The following is a 24,392-nucleotide window of genomic DNA, read 5'->3' as shown; positions in this document are numbered from 1 at the left end:
AACAGAGTCTGTTAGAACAGAAGGATGGACCTAGTACATGATGCAAAAATAGAATATCAGGTGATCAAAAATGGTTACCATTATGCCTCTTGCTATCTTAAAAGGAGTTGCCTATATCATAAGGTATAATAGAATTGATCAAAACAGTAAAGAACAAGACCAATAAAACCTACACTGGAGACCTTACAGGACTTCAAAAATAGGATAATAGTCCAACCATAATGGGCATCATAGTATATCTTATTGCCTTCAAAGTGGTTGCCTATACCCTCAAACTCGATACTATTAAACAAAACAGAATATAATAAAATCAGACAGAACAAGATGGGGAGAGCAATACTGGGGTTCAAATCAGGTTAATAGGAAAACAAAAAAAATTACTATAATATATCCTGCTATTTTTAATTTAGTTTTCCCTTAATTAAAAAAATAAAAAAATAAATTAATAAAAAAGGAGATTGAGATAAAAGAAGACATAGTAACAGAACAACACAGGTCAGAACCGAACAATTTAAGCATCATTGTGTTTCACCACGAGATAACCTGACATAATAGTAGTCACCGTAGTGTCTCTTTCCTTGAATTATTTGAGTATAACTTCGTATACTATAGCATCAAACATATCAAGACAGTGTGAAGCCATTCAAGAGAATGTAAGAATTACAGGGTATTTAGAACCAGCTAACAGAAAACGAACAACAGTTTCTATATTATCTCTTTGCCTGTAAAAATTTTTGTTTATACTATCGCATATAGTAAAATATGATAAGATACAACATGTTAAAACCAATGGAAACAGATGGACAACAGCTTGATGGAACTTCAAGACAAGATGATATTAAATCAGCACTAGCTATCATGATATCTTGTTTTCTTCAAAATTGCTATTTGTACTATCACAGACAATAAAATCGAACAACCCAGATTAAAACCATTCTAATTAATGAGTGAAAACATTACATAGCTTCAAACCAATATGATTGGGAATCATAATTATCACATACTTTTATGTATACTTATCATTTCTTACACTAGGGAAACTATTCCGTATTTCTACATGTGAGTTTGATTTATTTCACTTATGAGTATGGTCTCAAGCTGCGTCCATTTATTTATAACTATCTCAATGTGATCTTTCTTTATAGCTGAGTAGTACTCCATTGTATAAAAATACCACAACTTTTTTTATCCATTTCTCAGTTGATGGACATTTAGGTTGTTTCCAAGATCTGGCTATTACAAATTGTGCTGCTGTAAACATGGGTGCACATATATTATTGTGGTATGATGCTTTCAGTTCTTCTGGGAATATGCCTAGAAGTGGAATAGCTGGGTCAACTGAGGCTTCCAATCTCAGCTTTCTGAGAAATCTCCAGACTGACCTCCACAATGGTTGCACCAGTCTACACTCCCACCAACAATTCAGGAAAGTTCCTTTTTCCCCACAGCCTCTTCAGCATTTGTTGTTGGTGGTTTTCTTGATCTTGGCCATTCTTTCAGGCTGAGATGAAATCTCAGTGTACTTTTAATTTGCATTTTTCTAATGACTAATGATGATGAACAGTTTTTCATGTATTTATTTGTCATTTGTATTTCTTTATCTGAGAAGTGTGTATTCATCTCAGATGCTCATTTTTGGATTGGGTCTTTGAAATTTGGGGGTCTGGTTTTTTTTAATTCTTTATATGTTTTAGACAGAAGTCCTTTGTCTGAGGGGCAGTTCACTAAGATTTTTTCTCGGTTTGTGGGTTTTCTTTTAACTGTGCTGGAGATTTCTTTTGACCTGCAGAAATTTTTTAATAAAAAGCGATCCCAATTATTGACTCTGAGAAGTATTTCCCTTGTGTCCTGTTCATTTGAGTCCTGTTCATGAATTCTCTACCTACTCCTATGTCTTCAAGTTTTTTACCCAATTTTTCTCCCAATAGATTTAGTGTTTCTGTTTTTAATATTTATATCTTTGATCCATTTAGATTTTATTTTAGTACATGGTAATAGACATGGGTCCAGTTTTAGTTTTCGGTGTATGGAGAGCCAGTTTTTCCAACACCATTTATTAAAGAGACTGTCATTCTTCCAGTGAACATGTTTGGCCCCTTTATCAAAGATAAGGTGGGTGAGTATGTTTATACTTGTGGTTGTGTCTTCTAATCTATTACACTGATCTTTGGCTCTGTTTAAGTTCCAGTACCATGTTGATTTAACTACAGTTGCTTTGTAGTAAAACTTCGAGTCAGGGATTGTGATGCCTCCTGCCTTGCGTTTGCTGCTTAGAACTGTCCTTGCCATTTTAGGTCTCTTCTCGCTCCAGATGAATTTTAGGAGTGAATTCTCTAGATCTATGAGGTATGTTGATGGTATTTTTATCCAGATTGCATTGAATCTGTATAACAGTTTTGGGGAATAGCCATTTTCACAATATTTATTCTTCCTATCCATGAGCAAGTGTGTCTCTCCATTTTCTGAGATCATGTTCAATTTCATTTTCAGTGTATTATAATTTTCCCTGTATAGGTCTTTCACTTCTTTCATGAGAGTAATTCCTAAGTATTTCATTTTTTTTTTGGTTGCTAGTGTGAAAGGTGTGGCTTCTCTTATTTCTCTCTCTGTGATTTTGTTGTTAGTATATAGGAATGCTATTGATTTTTGAGTATTGATTTTGTATCCAGCCACATTGCTGAATTTATTTATTCTATCTAGGAGTCTTTCAGTGGAGTTTTGGGTGTCTTCTATGTAGAGTATCATGTCATCTGCAAGTAAGGATAATTTAACTTCTTGATTTCCTAACTTTACCCCTTTTATTTTTCTCTCTTTTCTAATTGCTATGGATAGTATTTCCAATACTACATTACATAGGAGTGGTGATAAAGGACACCCTTGTCTTGTGCCTGATTTTAATGTAAAGGCCTTCAATTTTTGGCCATTTAGTATGATACTGGCTGTTGGTTTGTCATAGACGGCCTTTATTATATTGAGGTAAAGACCATCTATTCCAATTTTCTGCAAGGTTATTATCATAAATGAATGTTGGACCTTATCAAAAGCTTTTCTGCATCTATAGAAATGATCATGTGATTCTTATTTTTGGCTCTGTTGATATGGTGGATTACATTTATTGATTTACTTATATTGAGCCATCCTTGCATGCCTGGGATGAATCCCACTTGATCATGGTGTATAATCTTACTGATGATTTGCTGCATCTGATTTGCCAATATTTTATTGAGGATTTTTGCACCTGTGTTCATTAGTGAGATTGGTCTGTAGTTCTCTTTTTCAGTTTGGTCCTTTTCAGATTTTGGCACTAGAGTAATATTTGCTTCTAGGAACGATATAGGAAGAATTGCTTACCTTTCAATTTCATTGAAGAGTTTGAGGAATTTGGGCATTAAGTCTTCTTTGTATTTCTTGTAGAATTCTGCAGGGAATCTGTCTGGGCCTGGGATCTTCTTTATAGGTAAGAACTTAATTACGTTTGCAATTTCATCAATAGAAATTGGGTTATTCAGCAGTTTTACATCTTCATGACCTAGCTTTGGTACTTCACATGCTTCTAGGAATCTGTCCTATTTCCTCTGTGTTATCAAACCTTTGAGAGTAGAGGTTTTTGATATAGGTGTTGATGATCTTCTGTATTTCTATTGGGTCTGTAGTGATTTCGCCTTTTTCATTCCTAATTGCATGAATTTGAGCTTTTTCTTCCCTTTTTAAAATAAGGTTGGCTAGGGGCTTATCGATTTTATTTATTCTTTCAAAGAATCAACTCTTTGATTCATTGATTTTTTTGTTTTGTTTTTCTAGTCTCTATTGCATTGATTTCTGCTCTGATTTTTATAATTTCCTCTCTTCTTTTGGCTTTGGGCTTGAGTTACTCTTCTTTTTCTAGCTGTTTGATGTGTAGCATCAGGTTATTTATTTGTGTTCGTTCTGTTTTCCTGATGTGGGAACTCAGTGCAATAAATTTTGCTCTGGGGACAGCTTTCATTGCACCCCACAGATTCCCGTAAGTTATATTTGTGTTTTCATTTGTTTGTAGGTATTGTTTAATTTCTTCTTTAATTTCCTCTGTGACCCACTGATTACTCAAGAGTGTGTTATTCACACTCTTGTGTTTCCATTTGTTTGTGAGATTTTTGCAGTATCTTTAATCATTAATTTCTCATTTCATAGCGGTATGATCCGATAGCAGGTAAGAGATAATTTCAGCCCTTTTGCATTTATGTAAATATGTTCTGTAAGTTAATATATGGTCTATTTTAGAGAATGACAAATGTACTCCTGAGAAGAATGTTTGTTCTGTTGTTATTGGTACTCTGTATTATGTCCATCAAGTCCGTTTGTTCACAGGTAGATACAGTTCTTTTTTTTTCTTTGCTGTTTTTCTGTCTGGTTGATCTGTCCCTTGGTATCATTAGTGTGTTAAGATCTCCTGTTAGAATTGTGTTGCTGCTAATTTGGTTTTTCATTTCTGTTAATACTTGTTTTATATAACTGTGTGCTCTACAATTTGTTGCATATATATTTAAGATAGTTATCTCTTCCTCTTGAAGTTTTCCCCTAACCAGTATGTAGTGACCTTCTTTATCACTTCTGATAATTATTGGTTTAAAGTTCACATTGTCTGCAAGCAGAATAGCTACCCCCACTTTTTTTTTTGTTCCTGTTGCATGAAGTATTGTTTTCCATCCTTTGATTTTTAGTCTGTGAGTATCGTTTTGGGTTAGATGGGTTTCTTGTAGATAGGATATGGTTGGATTTTGTTTCTTGATCCATTCTGCCAGTCTGTTTCTTTTAATTGGTGCATTGAGACCATTTACATTAATGGTTATAACTGTTATGTATTGGTTTATTGTTGACATGTTATCTTTCTGCTGTTTCATCTTTATCTTTCTGTTCTGTTTAATTATCTGCTTTGCTTAGTGGTTTTTCCCTAAAGGTATCTAGGCTGTCTTTCAGTATTATTTGCAAGGTTGGCTTGGGGATCATGAAGTTCTTCAGCTGCTCTTTGTCATGGAAGTATCTTATTTCTCCATCAGTTTTGAGTGAGTTTTGCAGGGTACATCAGGCTAGGTTGGAAATCATTTTCCTTTAGGATTTGAAATACTTCACTCCATCCTTTTCTCGACTTTATTGTTTGTGCTGAGAAGTGTGCTGTGATTGTGATAAGTTTTCCTTTATAGGTGATCTGTCTTTTCTCTCTGACAGCTTTTAATATGCTATTCTTTTGTTCGATTTCTGGGATGGCAATTATTATATGTCTGGGTACAGTTTTATTTTGGTTATGATTATTTGATCTTGATTTCAGTTTCCAATCTCATGTCTGGGAAATTTTCAGCTATTACTTCTCTAAATATCCTCTTGACTTCCTTTATGTTGTCCCCTTCTTTTTCATGTATCCCCTATCAACCTTAAGTTTTTTCTCTTTGCGTCATCTTGCAGGTGTTTAATTGTTATTTCTTGATTTCTTGCTATTTTTAAAAGATCTTTCCTTTCCTGTTTACTGGCTGCAGTCTTGTCTTTGAGGTCTGAAATTCTATCTTCACATTCATTGAGGTGGTTTTTACAACTTTCAATGGAACTTTTGATTTCCTGTATATCTCTTTGTATCTGCTTTACATATTTTGTTTGTTTCTTATTTTATATTGTTTATCCAGGAATTCTATCTTTTTGTTTAGTTCCTCCAATTTTTTAACTGTGTCTTCTTTAGATATGTTCAACATTTCCTGCATTTCTTTTATCATTTCTTCTTTTACCTGAGAGATTATTTCTAGTTTGAATTCCTTTAAGGCTTCCCACAGTTGCTTCTTTATTTTGGTTACTATTATTTCAGGTGTTTCAGGTATGTAGCGTGTATTTTCTTCTATGTACATGGCTCCTAGGCTTTCTCGGGATTGGCTAGATGTTTGAGATTGCATTTTGGTGTTTCATTTTGTCATTTTCCTATATTTTCAAGCTTCCCAAGCTTCCCCTGGGTGTGTTGGAAATTGTCTCTTATGTCCTGGACTCCTGGGACTCCTCTGGTAGTGTAGCTCCCTCCTTGGGCAGTGAAGCCCAGGGATTAAGAGAAGGTTGCCAGGTTCCTCTCAGGTAGACCTAAAGCCTCCTTAAGCTATACAGCTCCCCACTGTGGCAGCAAAGCTTCCCTCCTCAGCTGGGCTGCTCCCTCCTCCAGGAGGTGGCAGTAGTGCTGAAATGCTCCAGGCCAAAAGAAGGTTGCAGGTAAGGTCAGAGCAGTTTCCAGCAGTTTGGCCCAGTTCCCTCCTTCAGGTGGGCCAGCTGCTGTGTGCCCTCCGGGTGAGAGAGGGTGGTGGGCAAAGCTGGAACGGGGTCCCGCTGCTCTGCCCACCTCACTCTTCCAGGCAGGAAGCTGCAGCTTGGCCCCCAGGTGAGAAAGAGTGAGCTGCCAGGCTGCAATGGGGTCCCATGGCTAGGCCCACCTCTATTTTTTTTTTTTTTTTTTTTGGTACTGGGGATCAAATTCATTACCTCCTGTTTGCCAGCCAGGTGCTTATGCTGCTGAGCTAAATCCCCAGCCCCAAATCCTGTAACATTAAGTGCTATTATGTTGTCATTATTATACAAAGAGCATCAACCTTTAATATGCTAATTCTGCTAATATACTTAGGTGTATTTTTTGCTGTTGTCCTTCTAAGTTGCTTATCAGCTTTTAAAGTACTATAATGATTTGATTTATTTGACAAGAAAATTTATTTGTGGTTTGTAAAAAGTTTTAGAAGATTTTAAGATAAAGGATATTGATAGTTTTAACTAAAGGATTTACTTTGCTTAGCTATTTAAAATTTCACTCCTTGTATTTGATTCTGCCCTAAAAATTTGCATTTTAGTATCTTGAGCTGTATCCAAAGCGAAAATGGGATACTTATGATGACTTGTTTCTAATAATTGATATTTAATGATTATGTTTAGTACATTTTGTCAGAACTTGCTTTTTTGAACCATACATTATATATCCACAGTGTTAGACCCCAGAAAAGTAATTGTTCCTTGTAGGCAGCTAGACCTTATATTTAATGTTGTTTTTAACTAGAGGTTGGTTATTTCTCTTGCTTCCGTGGGCATATTAACTTTTATATAAAGAAGATAATCTTTTTTTGTTTGTTTAGTACCTGGGATCGAACTCACAACCTCGTATAGCCAAGCAGGTGCCTGTGCTACTTCGATAAATCCCCAGTCAAAAGAAGATAATCTTATCTTTTCCTGAAATCCTTGATATTTAGTGTACTGAAAGAGTGGAACAATGCTTTTTTCCTGCTAGCTAAAGTACTAATGGATCAGGATGTTTCCTGGTAATGGTAGTTCTATAAAATTATAATAAATTCTCTCTTTATTTTATTTTATTTTATTTTATTTTGAGAGAGTCTCACAATGCAGTTGAGGCTGATCTTGAATTTACTGTGTATTCCAGGCTAGCCTTGAACTTGTGGTAATCTTTCTGCATCTGCCTCCTGAGTGCTGAGATTATAAGCATGAGCCACCATGTCTGAGTTTATACTAAACTTTTAAAACATGGTTATTTGTAGGACTGAAATAAAAAAAAAAAATTAGTAATGTCCACTGAAATGGCAGCTTTTCTGATAAAATCTTTATTGACAAGTCTTGAACTTACAATTTAGAGGATTGATACAGTGGAAACCTGAAGTTTTAAAATTACACAGCATTATTTTTGACCATTTTATCTTTTTGGTTGTATCAATAGTAGTAGTATTAGTAGTATATATTTTCTTTTATAATAATTGACTCTTTGGTATGACATTTGATTCCAAGCCAGTAATGTTTTTTTGTGCAAGCTGCTATACTGACCAAAATTAAAATATTATCTTATTAATGGCCACTTTTTGCACTAGTTAATATCCCGCCCCCCTGCTATTTATTTATTTATTTTGAGACAAGGTCTTGCTGTGTAGTTTAGGCTGGCCTTATACTCACAGTGATTCTCCAGTCTCAGCTTCTTGAGATCTGAGATTACAGGCCGATGCCCCCACATCTGTCCATATGTCTTAAACCAAAACAGTATTCTCTTTCCTCTTAGAGGCATTGTAGTTTTGAAGTTCAATATGAGTTTTACTTTCCACTCTATAACTTATTTCTTCTAAGCTGTAACTGGTTGATGTATTCAAGTTTCAGATTCTTTTTTATTTCTAGAATATAGCTATAGATCCTTATGTCTTACTGGAGTTGGAAACATCAGGTTTATATAAATAGTAGTCTCACAATTGCTCATTTATGGTAATTTTTAGGTGAAAATATTTAAATTTTTATCTTTTTAAAAATCTCTCTTCTGCATAAAAATTTCAGTAGCAGTGGTATGTGCTTAAGGAACTTCTAACAGTAATTAATACAAAGTGTAATTTTGAACAAAGATACTTCTTTTTGTTTAATGAGTCTATACAATGATAGTATGACTTGAAAATTTTGTGTTAATAAATAAATAAGTATATATATGTATATATTTCTACATTCTAAATGATATAGATGTGTGTTTTTAATAGGTTTGCCTGAATCCATCTTTGCAGCTGCATGTTCAAGGAGTGGCCAGAGGGTTCTACATGTTGACTCGTAAGTCTTATCAATGGGAGTATTTAATGCTTTCTGAATGTCTGTATAAAAGTTTAAAATTTAAGTGTATATACATATGTATATAAATTTAAGTTAGAAAAGGAACTGGGTTTACTTAATTTTACCCATATTATATAGATATATAAATATATAACATAAAAGTTTTTCTATTGTATTATTTGGAATAGGTCCTGTTTCCTTTGAGAGTAAACCCAATGGATCATTTTAATTTTCTCATGAGTGGTTTTGTTACTTAAATAAGTAATTTTCCAAGAGGCTTGGAAACTTCATACCTACCATTTCACTTATATATATATGTATGAGTATATGAAACTTAAATGTGCTCTGTATTTTAGGCTTCATATTTGATTGTTGTAAAATGTAGCCAACAGATATGATTGTATGTGTTTTTAAAGATCATTAAAATTTAAATTTAGAATAATCTGAATGAGGAGAAATATCCAGAATTATATTTTCCTTTAAAGATGATAATAAAAGGAAGTTATTGGAAAGTAGATGTATGAAATGAAACATATTTTAAGCTTCTATTCCCACAATGGCCCCGAAACAAACTCCTAATCTACTTATGCATTTATGGCTTTTGACTATTGTATCTTGGTACACTAATATTTCATTGAAAAAGCACAAAGGAGAATAAATATGTTTTCTATTTTCTGTTAAATACTAAGTGAATTAGGAATCAGTGATTTACAGAATGCCAGAAAATGAGATATCACTAGATTTGTCAGTTTGTTTTTACATAAATTATCCGATTATGAATATGTAGGAATCCAAAAAATGGCATTAATTTACATTTATTGCTTTTTTATTTTATTTTGAAAGACTATTAACTTCTTAGTTATTGGATAGAGTTTCTAAATTAAATTTAGTTTTCCTATATGGCTCACCTTTGGAATTCTTTTTCACTATTATATATACAGCCACTTGTATGATTCTCTCATCAGTCTTTATGAAACAAGGATTCACATGCCAAAATGTTTTCCACATTAAAAATTCAGGTGTTGGACATTATTTTTAAAAGCTCTAATAAAAATATGAGTTTAAATTTACTTCTGATGACTTCATACATTCAAGCTTCATAATAAAATATAAAAATATTTATATAGATAGTGATAGTAAAAGTTATTATATTTTGAAGTCATATGTTATGATAGTTAACATATTAGTTCTATTACATGTTATGCAATTTAATTTGCATCATAGCCCACTGAAGGTAGGTGCAATCATCTGAATGTAATAAGCAGACAATATGAGACATAGAGAGGTTAAGTTACTTTTTGAATTTTTCATAGGTAGCTGTACCTTTTTAACTTTAGGTTTAAATTTATTTTGTTTTCTTATTCCCAAAGTATGAAGTTTTCTCAGAATAAAGACTTATTTAAGGAAATATGTGGAGTTTGTTAATACTTTAAAAATAAAGCTAGATTAGAAATATAAGTTAGCCCTTACTGTGATAAACTTTAACTCAACTAAGTTTTGAGTATCCTGTTACTAGAACAAAATACCTGCCAGTCACAACATAAGGGAGTTGTTTAACCTGGCTCTGAAATTCAGAGTTTTCACTTCATGATTTTCTGGCTTCAAAGATGTAACATCAAGTCAAGAAGCCATGAGAAAGTAGATCTGCTTACTTTGTGACAGTCTTAGTCACTTCTATTGTTGTCAGGACACAATATCCAGCATCTACAGCTTAAAGGAAAAATTTATTTTAGCTCATGGTTTGTTGAAGTATAGTTTGTATACAGAAGCTTCAATGCAGAAGTGCATGGCTGAGGAGAAGCAGTAAAAGACTTGGCAATCAAGAAGCAGATAGAAACCAAAAAAAGAAGGAGGGAAATAGATGTTTCCAATATGCCTCCACTGATCCATTTCCTTAAGCCAGGCGTCAATTCTCAATATCACAGTGAACTGTAAACACATCAGTAGACTAACCCACTGAAGAGTATCATGTACCCATGATCCAATAGTCTCCCCAAAGTCCCTCTTGTGAGTGCATTAAGCTTTGGAAGGACATCTAGACATAAACTATAACATTTTACTCTTGGCCCCCAAAAGATTCACGCGCATCTCTTTATGCAGATGTGTTTGGTTTATCTCTATGAGTGCCAAACTGCTAAGGGTTTCAGCATTGTTGAAAAGTCAAGTCCAAAGTCTTTTTCATTTTGAGCCCTTGTAAAAGTGAAAAGACAGCTAAAAACTTCCAGCACTCAAAGAAAGAAAGGAATGGACCAAAGCAAGGCTCAGGAATATTATTAAATCTTGTAGCTCCCTATCTCACAGCCAAGGGAAATTGTGGTGAGATGAACTTCAAGTAACATGCTAAGCCCAAGCCCTGTGGTATTGCTGGTGGTTTTAGCCCTCAACCATTCTCTCTTCATCAAGCTTTGTGTGCTGCTTGCTGCTTGCCTCAGATATTCCTTGTTCCTTGCTTTTCCAGTATCCTGGTCTCCACAGCACTTTTGGCTTCATATACCTTTATGCACTGTGCTCTTAAGAAACACACTGCTTGGCCTCCCAGGCCTTCTTCTGAAATCTGGGTGGAAGTCCCTCTGATTCTATAAATCTTGCATTCTGCATGCATGTAAAAGGAGCACTGTATGGTTGTTACCAAGATCTGCTGTCTGCTGGAACAGTAGCTGAACCCTTTTGTATCTTGTTGTTGCTTGCAGGAGCTTCCCAGTGTCAGGATGACTGACCATGGTGAACTGAGTCCAAGAGAACCAATTCCTTAAGCAGACCTACTCCAACAGAGTACACTCTTCTCCAGGCAAAGTCTTTCTATTTTGCAGTTTTGAGCCTGTGAAATGTTCCTTACATACCCTCATGTTATTTTTCCGATTGTTCAGTTCCAAAGAATTTGCCTTCTTTTTTTTGTCTTTTTCTTCTTTATTGGTACCGAGGATCGAACTCACGACTGCCTGCTTGTAAGGCAGGCGCTTATGCCACTGAGCTAAATCCCCAGCCCTAAATTTGCCTTCTTTTTAATGCTAATCTTTTAAGCAACAGTTCTCCAGTGTTTCACCTTTCCAAGACTCCTGTTGGTTGTTTTCTAGCCAAACTCAAAACTTTTAACACCGGTGGTGCCTTTTGTTTTTGACTCTCCAGATAGATGGCTAAAATCCTCTCAAAGTAGGCATGCAAATACATGAATGTTGGACTATCTTGAAATTTCTTCAGGCAGGTTAGTCTTCAGACTTTAATCTGTCTCTTACAAACCCTACAGACATTAGCAAAACACAGGAAAATTTTCTCCCAAATCATAACATACATGGCCTGGAGTCCAACTGCTGAAGAAGTCCTTCTCTATTGAAACCTCTTGAGATTATTCTCTTAGATGCATTACTGTTAATATTCTGGTGTTCTAACCTCTTCCCAGAATCTTCCGTCAAGCATGGCTTACAAATTTAAGGAGCTGTCAAGATTCCACAGAAGAGGATAGAGTAAGCCAGAGAACCACTCAGAAATCCTCAGTCATTTAATCTGTGTATTCCAGAAGATGATGATGATGTTGATAACTTACCATCTGTTAGACACTGCTTTAAGTACTGTCATAGTTACAAATGTAAACTATGAGGTTGTAAAGAGTAACTGCAATAAGGAGATTGATTAAAGTCACACAGCGAGTCAGAGGCACAGCTGGAATTTGAAACCAGTTGTCAAGTCCTAAAGCTTTGATTAATACCAACATGTTAGTGGTAATAATTTCTCTTAGTTATCAATTATTACCTTGCATTAAAAGCTCAAAGATGACTAAGTTACCACTCTTAGCTATAAATTGCTGTTAGTCTAGTGAGAAGAAATATTCATATAATTTAATTACAACACGTGAAGACAAACTCAGAATTATGTGCAAAGCTATGGATGCATACTATTTTTGGTTACATCTTGGAGATGATACTAGGTTTGAGATTGCTGACCAATTTGATAGTTCCATCATTATTTTTTGTGACAGTATTGTGTGATAGTATTTTGTACATATGCAGTATCATTAATAAAAACAAAGAACTGTGAAAGCAATTGACTCATTGTTGAGTGTATATGTAACAGTCACTTTCCTAGTTCTGCAGCAGAGTACTCAACACTAGTAATTTAAAGGAGGAAAGGTAAATTTGACTTAAAGTTTAAGACATTTGGTGAACAGTAACTGTCTCCAAGTAAGAAACTGCATAACAGAAATGTAGGACTGAGGAAAGCTATTCATTGCATAATGGCTAGAAGGCAAAAAAAGAAGGAAGGAACCAGGGGCAAGAATACACCCTTCCAAGTTACTCTCACAGTGACTCATTCTTTCTGACCATACCTCAGCTTAGCATGAGACTTTTGGGTATATTTTATTTTATTTTTTTATTATAAAAAGGGTAAAACAAAATGGAACAAAGCAGATCAGAGGAAAACAATGTAAGTGACACGGATTTCAAAGCAGGACAACAGGAGATCAATAGTGGCTACTATAATGTCTCTTGTTTTCTTCTAAATAGTTGTTTATATCTTCACACACAATGAATTCATACAAAACAAGACAGTATAAAACTGATCAAAACAGAAAAATGAAGGCATTACAGGTCTTCAAAACCAGACAATAAGAAAATCCACAGTGGATACCATAATGTCTCTTGTTCTCTTCAAAATAGCTGCCCATACCTTAATGTTCATTGAAATTAAATAATAAAAAATAAAATAAAACCTCTGTGAACAAAGAATAAAAGCATTACTGGATTTCATAGCATGACTACAGGGAATCACTGATCGATGCCATAATATCTGTTTTTCTTCAAAGTAAGCTGTTTGTTTCATCATGCATAATACAATAAATTCTCAAACTGTTTAAGAGAAGACCTATGAATGTATAAACCTCTACATGTACACCTATCTTTTCTGCATTAGAGTGAAAAACAAAACAAAAGAAAGCAAATTACTAGAAAAACAAGAAACAAATGCCAAATAATAGCGAAGAGCTCAAAACAATGAAGATATAGACCTTCAAAACAAGGTGATAGGAACATAACTAAGGTTGTTATTTTACATAGTGATCTTCAAAAGAATTCCTCAGGTCACCAGACACATACAGTCAAAATTGTATCTTATGTACTCTCACCATTTCTTACACTCGGGAGACACTATGGTATTTACACATGTGCGTTTGATTTATTTCACTTATGAGTATGGTCTCAAGTTGAATACATTTACTTATAAATATTTCAATGCGATCATTCTTTATAGCTGAGTAGACTCCATTCTATAAAAATACCATATCTTTTTTTTCTTTTTTTTTAAATCCATTCCTCAGTTGATGGCCATTTAGTTTATTTCCAAGATCTGGCTGCTATAAACATAGGTGCACATATATAATTGTGATATGATGTTTTCAATTCTGAGAAAAATGCCCAGAAGTGGAATAGTGGGGTCAAATGGAACTTCCAATCCCAGGTTTTTGAGGAACTTCCAGACTGACCTCCTTAGTGATTGCACCAGTCTACACTCCCACCAGCAATACAGAAGAGTTTCTTTTTCTCTGCAGCCTCTTCCACATTTGTTGTTGGTAGTTTTTTTTTTTTAATCCTGGCCATTCTTTCTGGAGTGAGATGGAACCTCAGTTTGTTTTAATTTGCATTTCTCTAATGACCAGTGATACTGAACATTTTTTCATGTATTTATTTGCCATTTGTATTTCTTTATCTGACAATTGTGTATTCAACTCTGATACCCATTTTTGGATTGGGTCTTTGAGTATTAAGGATCTGCTTTTTTAAAAAAAAATTCTTTATATGTTCTAGACAGAAGTCCTTTGTCTGAGAAACAGTTGACTGAACAGTTTTTAAAAATTCGTAGGTTTTCTTCTTACTCTGCTGGACATTTCTTTTGACATGCAAAAATTTTTTAATAAAAAGAGATTCCAGTTATTGATTCTAGGAAGTATTTCCTGTGTGGTTTGACTTTTGTTTACGAATACTCTGCCTACCTATGTCTTCAAGATTTCTACCTAATTTGTCTTCCAGCAGATTTAGTGTTTCTGTTTTAATATTTAGGTCTTTGATCTATTTTGAGTTTAGTTTAGTACATGGTGATAGGCATGGATGTAGTTTTAGTTTTGGCCATATGGAGAACCAGTTTTTCCAGCACCACTTATCTTTCTTACAGTGAACATGTTTGACCCTTTTGTCAAAGATAAGGTGGCTGAGTGTGTATGGTAGTTGCAGTTGTATCTTCTAATCAATTTCATTTATCTTTAGGTCTGTTTTTATTCCAGTATTATGCTGATTTTATTGCAGTAGCTTTGTAGTATAACTTCAAGTTAGGGATTGTGATGCCTCTTGCCTTGTCTTTGTAAGTCAGAATTGCCTTTGGTATTCTAGATTGTTTCTGGTTCCGGATGAAGTTTAAGAATGAATTCTCTAGATCTGTGAGGTATGTAGTGGTACTTTGATTGGGATTGCATTAAATCTTTATAACAATTAGTGTGTTTAAGTGTGTTTAGGGGTGTTAAATAGCTGACCATATTAATGTTTTTGGTTGGATCATTGAACACAGCTGTTTGCAGTCTCTCTGTTTGAATATTCACTTTGTATGCTTTGATACTGTGACTTGAGCAACTATCTCTAAGATGATAATGTGTAATCTATTAACTGGTGATTTCTTACTGTTTTTTTTTTTTTTTTTTTTTTGTAGTTCTGTATTACTTGTACCCTTACACCGCTTTGTTTTGTTTTTTTTTTTCTCTTTTTCCTTTTAAATAAAATTTTAAAAAAAATCTTTATAACAATTTTGGGAGAATGGCCATTTTCACAATATTTGTTCTTAAATCTATCCATGAATAATGAATGTCTTTCCATTTTCTGAGGTCCTCTTCAATTTATTTTTTCAGGGTATTATAATTTTCCCTGAATAAATCTGTTACATATTTTGTTAGATTGATTTCTAAATATTTCATTTATTTGGATGTTATTGTGAAGGGTGTGGTTTCTCTTATTTCTCACTCAGTGAGTTTGTTGTTTGTGTATAGGAATGTTACTGATTTTTGACTGTTCACTTTGTGTCCTGCTATATTACTGAATTTAGTTATTGTACCTGGGAGTCTTTTAATGGAGATTTGGGGGTCTTCTATGTAGAGTATCATATCATCTGCAAATAATGATAACTTAACTTCTTCTTTTCCTCTTCTTACTCCTTTTATTTTTCTCTTGTGTAATTGCTCTGGCTAGTATTTCCAGTACTATGTTGAATAGGAGCAGTGATAATGGACATCCTTGTCTTGTTACTGATTTTAGAGAAAAAAAATTCAATTTTTGTCCATTTAATATTATGCTGGCTGTTGGTTTGTCATAGATGGCTTTTATCATATTTCGGTGAAGATCATCTATTCCACTTTTTCAGAGGGTTCTTATCATGAATGAGTGTTGCACCTTATCAAAGGATTTTCCGCATCTATAGCAATAAGCATGTGAGCATATGTTGAAGGATCCCTGCATTTTTGGAATAAATCCCAGTTGGTCTTGGTGTAGAATCTTCTTAATGATTTGCTGCAATGTCTTTGCCAGTTATTTATTGAGAATTTTTGCATCTCTGTTCATTGGGGAGACTGGCCTGTAGTTCTCTTTTTTGGTTTGATCTTTCTCTGGTTTTGGTATTAGAGTAATACTTGTTTCCAGGAATGAGTTAGGGAAAATTGCTTCCCTTTCAATTTCATTAAAGAGTTGAATGGAGCTTGTTAGACTGGCCTTACCAGGTGGCTCCCAGACACTGTGTCACTGGGTGTGGCCCAAATAGGCCCAGAGGAACCTTCCTGTGGGTCCTTTGGTGATGGGGGATGCTGGATGGTGTCCTACCAGTGTCCATCCTACCAGTGTCCGATCCATGCACAAATACTTCCCTGTGGCATGGAAATTTCCTCATGCCCTTTGGGCTTATGAGGCAGGGCACAGGTGGCTCCAGGCCCCTCATCTGTCACTGCTTGGGATCCAAATGGCCTAGAGGGACCTTCAGTTGGGTCGCCCAGTATGGTGAATGCCGGGCGGTTCCCTACTTATGTCCAAGGTATGCACCAAGGCTTCCCTATGGGATGAAAATAGCTGCGTGCACTTACTGCTCATGAGAGGAAGCGCATGTGGCTCTGCCCACTCAGGGTTTGTTGGGTGGGGATCAAAAAGGCCCACTGGGACCTTCCTGTGGGTCCTCCGATGATGGAGATAATAGGGATGCTGGGCAGGGTCCTTTCAGTCTCAAGCAACAAGCCAAGGCTTCCTTGTGAGATGGAAATCACTGTATGTACATTTGGCTAGTGAGGCGGAGCACAGTCCTATATATATTTTAGATCTGAGCAATACAGTTTAACCCTCCAGTGACTCACATCTACTTCATTATACAAAATTCATTTAATCTATCTCTGTGTCTCTAAAGTTTTAACAGTTCCAGCATTGCTAAAAATTTCAAGTTCAAAATCTTCTCTGAAACTGAAGGCAAACTTATAGCTTTGAGCCCATATAAAATCAAAAAAGAAAGTTAAATGCTCCCAACATACAATAGGCCAAGGTAAACAAACATTCCGATTCCAAAGGAGGAATAAGTCCATAGAAAGAATTTGAGACAAACACTGAAATGCATCAAGGCAAAGGTTAAATCCTATAACTTCTTGTCCAGCACCCAGGGGAGATTGTTGTATAATGTGAGCTCCAAAGGGCTTGGTTGGCCTGGTCTCTGGGGTATTGACATTTATGCTCTGTTTAATGTGCATGGAGTATTTTAAATAAAAGTATGTTGTAGTTGGCCAAGACTACCATATTTCTATCCTACCATACAGATGAAGATGTCTGTATATATTGAATATACAACAAATAAAATTTGTTTTCTTTGGTTTCTAGAAATGAATTGTTTTTGAACTCTGAAATTAAAGTAGACATAGTCATGAAGTTATTATTGTAATATTTTATCCCATTTTATTATAGAAATAAATTAAAACAATATATACTTAATTCCATCTAGTGTTTTAAAACAGAGTCTGCTGCTTTCACTTACAGTTAGTTTCCAGAATCTTGTAGGTTACAGTAGATAATGTTATATAGTAGGAAGTACTTAGGCTTTAAGACTAGGTATACCCTGGGCTTAAGTTTAGCTTTACCATTTCTTTGAGTGGATTATGCAAAACCACTGCAACATTTTGGTTTTCCTAATTGTAAATGGAAATAATTATAGCAGTCATCTATCAAGATTCTTGTGAAGCCTAACTGAAATAGTGGATGTAAAATGCCACGCTCAGTATGCATACATATATTTTTCCTATTTTTCTCTTTTTTCTTTAATAAGAGTTACACCATCTCTCAAAAATTTATTCTGCTAAGCCTAATCCAATAACATATTTAACATGGTTTTTAAAAAATGCTCATTAGTCAAATGAGTTTTCTTGTCATATTAAATAGTGGTAAGAAGGTGTATTATGAAAAAAATAGTTTTCATTTTTCTTTAATTTTCTTAAATCTAGCCTTTTTCAAATTTGTTTTGCCATTATACCTTTTTTTCTTGAAACACCTATTGCTGCTATTAATGGAATACTTATTTTTTGGTACTGGGAATCGAACTTGTGCTTGCCAGGTAGGCACTGTGCCACTGAGTTATATCCCCAGCCTTAGAATACAGTTTGAGATAGATGAATTTAGTTAGTAGGACAAGATAATATTAAGGTTCTAAGGGTTTGTGTTCATTGAACCATAGCTGCCATTATCCTGAATGATAAATGTTGGCCCATTTAAAAGTTTGGAAGTTTATATATTGTGATATATAAGACTAGTGTTGACGAGAATTGAATTTTAATTGCATATGTACCATTTGTAGCTGTATGGCCCTGACTGTTGCCTAATGTGTATATGGAGAGGTCTCTGTCTTAATGTAAATAGTAATACAACTTGTATAAATCTTACACAATTGCCAGAAAAATCCATTGAACAATGTGAAAAATTAAAAATGCTCTCTGTGGAATGTATACTTATACTTTAGGAAGAACAATTGTAGAAGTGATGAATGCAGAAAAGAGCCACGTAGAGGATGAAGTAACTTACTATGAAAAGATATTTCTGTTTTTTGTTGATACACAGTTTTATTGTATCATTTGCTTAGCAATAGATTTACTGAATTAATTGGATCATAGTAGAGATAAATAGTTGTAATTGCTACATATTTTTAAAAAGTATTTGTACCATTTTATTCTTTCAAAAAAAAAAAAAAAAGCATCCTGGATCTCCTATCAATAGCCCATTATTGTCATGATTCTGGTAGATGTGAGCTAGTTCTCATTATATTTGTCATTGTTTGCTTTTGCTGTGTTGCCCGGGCAAACTTAGAACTTGTGATATTCCTGATCCCACCTCCTTAGTTGCTGGGACTATAGACATGAACCACACCACTCACATCTCTTTATACTCATTTGTAGTGCAAATTTTATAAGTATTTACCTTATGGCTTATGATAGTGGGTACCTTTTCATGTGATTCTTACTATCTTTATGAAGTTTCTATTCAAACCTTTGACCATTTAGAAAAATTGGGTATTTGTTTTATTAAGATGAAATAGTTCTTTAAATATCCTAGTTACTAGTGATTTTTAAAAATTTTATTTTAAAGAGAATAAAACACAATAAAACATCAAAAGAAACCCATGTAAGAGACACAAGACTTCAAAACATTATGAAATCAACAAAAGTTACCATAATGCCCCTTGACATCTTCAAAATAGCTTCAGATAACTTCAAACATAGTAAAAACCATACAGAACAGAAGAGAATAGAAACAATAAAAAACAAAACAATGAATGCAGTAAAGGACTTCAAAACAAGCCAATAGGAAATCCAAAATTGCTACCATAATATATCTTGCTATCTAGAGATAGCTGCTCTTGCCATTGTATTTAACATAATCAAACTAAACAAAGAGAATAAAGCCCAACCCAACAAAACAATGGAAATGATATAGGACTTTAAAATGAGACCATAGGAATCAACAATGGCTACAACCCTCAAAACGATATGCCCCCCTTAGATGCCACACTGTGTACCACTACCTCTGAACCTATGATCAGACCACTGGCCCTAGACCTGCAATGTTAGTGAAACACCAAGGCACCATAGGCATCCAATTGCATTTGACTTTGATAGCTATCATCGTAGCCTGTGTTTCTCTGGTAAGCTAGTAGCTTATGGGTAGAAGGGGGAGGGGGAGTTGGTACTTTTTGTTTGCGAGCCCACTTGCTGGAAAGGGCTGGTGCCTATGTGTTCTCAGTCTGGTACCGCACATGGCACTGGTTCCCAGACTGGACTTGCTTGCTGCTGTAGCTTTTCTATCTCTACCCTGAGTCCCCAAATGTCACTGACAGGTGAGGAGAAGCTGGGCTCTGTCTGTTCTAGTCTGGTGGGGCCTATGAATGGTGCTTGCTTGGGCTTGCTTGCTGGTGTGGCCTTGTTCCCTCTATTTCCAGTTTGTGAATGGTGCTGACTGATGGGGAGAGGCTGAGGTCTGTCTGTTCCTAGTCTGGTGGTGCCCTATGCATGGTGTTGGTTACCAGATTGGGCTTGTTTACTGCTGTGGCCTTGTTGTCTCTACCCTCAGTCCACAAATGGCACTTACAGGAAGAGGCTGGGATCTGTCTTTTTCCATTCTGGTGATGGCCTGTGTGATAGCTCGGACCCCGGAATAAAACCCAAGGAAGCAAGAAATTAAAATTTGGGGAGCAAAGGCTTTATTTTAGGCCAGGCCTGGCGTCACAGTCTCCAGGAGCCAATTTGGAGACTGCGTGCCTCACAGCTCAAGGCAGTGACTTATAAAGCAAAAAACCACAGGAATGCTGTTGCTATTGACACAATTAGATTGCAGCTGGCAGCTGGACCTTACAGAACTTTCTGTAATTTCCTGAGGTTAATCAATTCTTAAAGAACAGCAAGCACTTCTTTTGTAAAGAACAACACAATTAACACAGGAACTGATCCCTCAGGCCTTTTAGAAAATTGAAACTTAACCTAGTTAGATGTGAAGGGGGGAAGGGGAGGGGGAGCAGCACAGCGCTTTACAGAACAGGCTACATGGCGAAGCAGTTAGGGGGGGCTTAGGTTATAACAGCCTGCACGTGGACCTGTTTCCCAGACTGGGTTTGCTTGCTGGTGTGACCTTGTTCTCTCTATTCCCAGTCTGTGAATGGTGCTGACTCATGGGGAGAGTATGGGATCTGTCTGTTCCCAGTCCAGTAGCCTGCACAAGGTGCTGGTTCCCAGACTGGGTTTCCTTCCTGGTGTGGCCTTGTTCTCTTTACTCCCAGTCTGGGAATGCTGCTGACTCATGGGGAGAGGCTGAGTTCTGTGTCTTCCCAGTCTGGTGGCAGCCCACACATGGCACTGGTTCCCAGACTGGATTTGTTTCCTGGTGTGGCTTTCTTCTCCCTATCCCCCATCACAAATGGCGCTGGCTCACAGAGAGTCTGGAGTCTGTTTTTTTCCATTTAGCTGGTAGTCTGCACATGGCGCTGGTTCTCACACTGCGCTTGTTTCCTGATGTGGCCTTGTTCTCTCTACTGCCAGTCTGCAAATGGCCTACTAGTGCCTTTTTCAAATTAATTTTGGATATTTACTCCTACATTATGGCTGGATCACTCATTTTTCAAAATGATGTTTTACAAAGATTTTCATTTTTATCTATTGTAATATATCAATTGTTTTATTCCAACTAGTAGCAATATATATATCTTCATTCCCAATGAATTTACTTTGATATTGGAACTTTAACATATTTGTTAGTTAGGGCTATTCACCTATAACCTTGTGATCTCTTAAAATAAATCTTAATATCTTCCAGAAAATATAAAAACAAAGACTTCAGCATTTTACCTGCAATATCCAGTATAATTTGTGGCCTTGTTGAGTTATTTTTGGAGGATGGAAAGTGATAACAGATATGATTTATTTTGAGGGAAGGGAGAGAAGTTGTAAAATGAAGTTGGAAAACTTCCATTGCTAATGTTCATTTCTTTGCCTTCTTGTTTTCCATACTTGTCATTGCTATCCTTTTTCTTTCCCTTCTGTCATTCTCTGATGCAGGGATAACAGCTTCCAAGTCTCTCCAAATTTAACATTTTAGCAAGGGGTGACCATCTAGAATTAGTAATTTAGCTGAAATTGTATCTAAATTTTAAAGGCTACTCTAGATTCTAAGCTAAGTATGAATTTACATTATCCTTGAAAGAGCTATCATATATAAATAGTGATTATATCAACAGACTTACTTTGGCCAGTGTTTAACTTTTTTCTCTATTAGAGCAACAAAACGATTATTTCATAAAATATTCTTTGATTCATATCAACAATTGACTGAGGAGAATTATACTAGAATTTTAAGACAATGTTCCATAACATTATGGAAGTAAAAATTGGGGTGTAATATAAAATATTTTTGTTTCAATCTTTAAAGAACTTCTATGAACATTTATTTCATAAAGATAGAGGAACAACTAATGAATATAAGAACTAAACCAGGAATTTCAGGGCTGCTCATTGGCCCAGATTTGCCTGATAAGTTTGAGGTCTCAAATTTTATTGTTGGTACCAAAAAACAACAACAACAAAAAATATCTAGCAGTAGAAATGGAATGTGAGTTGTAGGTAGGATCCCATGACAAATACTGTCACTTAAATAAAAATAGTTTTGCAAGGATTAGAAAGACCAATATTCATTGTAGAATTAGAGTTTTTCTTGTCAAAAAATATCTACTTCAGTCCAATACCTGCTGTGTTTGCCAGATCTTATTTAGGAGACTTCTGGGTTATTCCAAATAGAGCAATTATCACTGGAATGTGTAGTAAAGGATACTGGTTAAAGCAATTATGTGTGGGAATTTTGTTCCCATTTAATTTATCATATCTTGGTAAGAATAACTGTGTCCCACAATCTACTTTTATTTTATCTACAGTGAGAAGTTTGTCTGCTTTATATAAAGTAACCAAGTGTGTGTGTGTGTGTGTGTGAGAGAGAGAGAGAGAGTGAGGGAGAGAGAGAGAGAGAGAGAGAGAGAGAGAGAGAGAGAGACTTTTGATATGGAATGTCAGTGTGGTTATGACAGGGATGTAACTACTTATAGAAAATTCAGTGTGTGTGTATGTATGTATGTGCGCATAAGCACGTGTGTGTTCCTGTGTGTGTGTGTGTGTGTGTGTGTGTGTGACTTTGAGCTCTATTAAGGCTATCTTTCTAGGTATTTTTGTGAGCTGAAGAGTCACATATATTCATGTTGCCCACTCAATGCCATGTTAATATTCACATGATCAAGAATGGAAACTAATGAGATTAAAGATATTTTTAATTCATAGTGCAATAGAATTTTTCCTTTGATTTTAGAATCCCAATTTTATTTTAGACTATTACTTTCTCTTATGTTAACCCCTTAATTTTATGAACTTTTGAGCTCTTGAGGCAGCAGTATCAGACAATAAAATGAATTTAAGAGTCAAGTATGGTTTGGTTGATGATGATTGCTGACTTAGTTTTTCACTGTTTTTTTTTTTTTTTCCTCTTATTTTATTTTTACAGAAGAAGCTATTATGGAGGCAACTGGGCCAGTTTTAGCTTCTCAGGCCTGTTATCCTGGATAAAGGAATATCAGGTAAAGTTCTTATCTGATCTCTTAATTTGCTAGGCTGTATTTTGTGTCATATAATCCCTGCTTTCAAGAAAATTCTAATCTTAATTAATATAGACTTGATACCTTATACACTCATTTGGCAAATATATACACAAATATATTTTTATCTAATGCTTTTCTGATGCCTTCATAATAATAGACATAAATTTTTAAAGGTAGATAAGTTGGCTAAAGACTAATTATATAAATTTGATCTTATTCCCTAGTTACTCTGTGTGCCTAAATATAAGGCAAGATTTTTTTCCTAACCCAATTATCTTTCACAAAAAGTATCCAATTTCTTATAAAGTTTCACAAATTGCTAATTACTCTTTTAAGTTATTATATTTTAAATAATATCAATGATGAAAAGCCCCACAACTGTTTGGGGAAGTTCATTTGAAATGATCTCAGTTAGTAGTGGCTTTTGCATATTCTTCTAGGCCACCTGAGAGAATCAATAAAAGGGAAAAAAAATAAAGGCAATATGGTAGGTTCTTAACCAAGCTTTTAGAGATCACTTATGTCATAATATGGAGAGTTGGTTATGTTAGTGTTTTCCAATTTTTATAACACAGACTTTAAAAAATTTCTTAATTTTGTATTAAAAGGTCACATGTGACGAAATGAAATTCCTGCTGTTAAGAACTTACGTGAAATCAGAAAGCACTTTCTTTAAAAATTTCAACTGTTTAGAAAGCAGAATGATATATTCCAGAAAACTGTATTTGACTAAAAATAAAGTTTTTTAAGCACTTGCATGCCAGTTATCATATTAAGCATTGTACTTATATTGGTTGATTTAGTGGTGTATATGACTGATGTTCAAGATATGGTGAAATTACAGTCTGAATACCATTGTGTGAAATGAGTATGGAGTAATACATGGAATTTGTAAAGTAACACTTCATAATAATTCAATATATTTGTAAATCAGGATAGATAAAACTGGACATGTAGCTGTTTTATTTATGTGTCTAAAATACTCATATATTTAAATTGATCAGAAATTGCTTTGGACCTTACCTTTATCACACATGTGAAAGTCATCTTATGTTTATACATATTTAGTACTTTCATGAGAAAAACCACTAGTTATCAGAACAGCAAGTACAACAGCCACAACAAATAGCAGCCCAGTTGACTAAATG

General features: G+C 35.0%; 1 protein-coding gene across 4 annotated transcripts in view; it reads left to right on the top strand.

Moving 5' to 3' along the window:
- The window catches only part of Chm (CHM Rab escort protein), a 165,732-nt gene that overhangs the window by 22,937 nt on the left and 118,403 nt on the right, over positions 1–24,392 (top strand). For all 4 annotated transcript variants that reach the window (XM_063246159.1, XM_005008657.3, XM_063246160.1 and 1 more), the window contains exons 2-3: positions 8,511–8,577; positions 23,151–23,223. In XM_063246159.1, coding sequence (XP_063102229.1) covers positions 8,511–8,577; positions 23,151–23,223 — 140 coding nt within the window. The remainder of the gene's footprint in view (positions 1–8,510; positions 8,578–23,150; positions 23,224–24,392) is intronic.

Source organism: Cavia porcellus, unplaced genomic scaffold (genome assembly GCF_034190915.1).
Source record: "Cavia porcellus strain 051 isolate PalLab524CR breed Dunkin Hartley unplaced genomic scaffold, mCavPor4.1 scaffold_3, whole genome shotgun sequence".
Taxonomy (NCBI): domain Eukaryota; kingdom Metazoa; phylum Chordata; class Mammalia; order Rodentia; family Caviidae; genus Cavia; species Cavia porcellus.
Note: the sequence above shows the minus strand (reverse complement) of the source record. Positions and strands in the feature narration are given on the sequence as shown.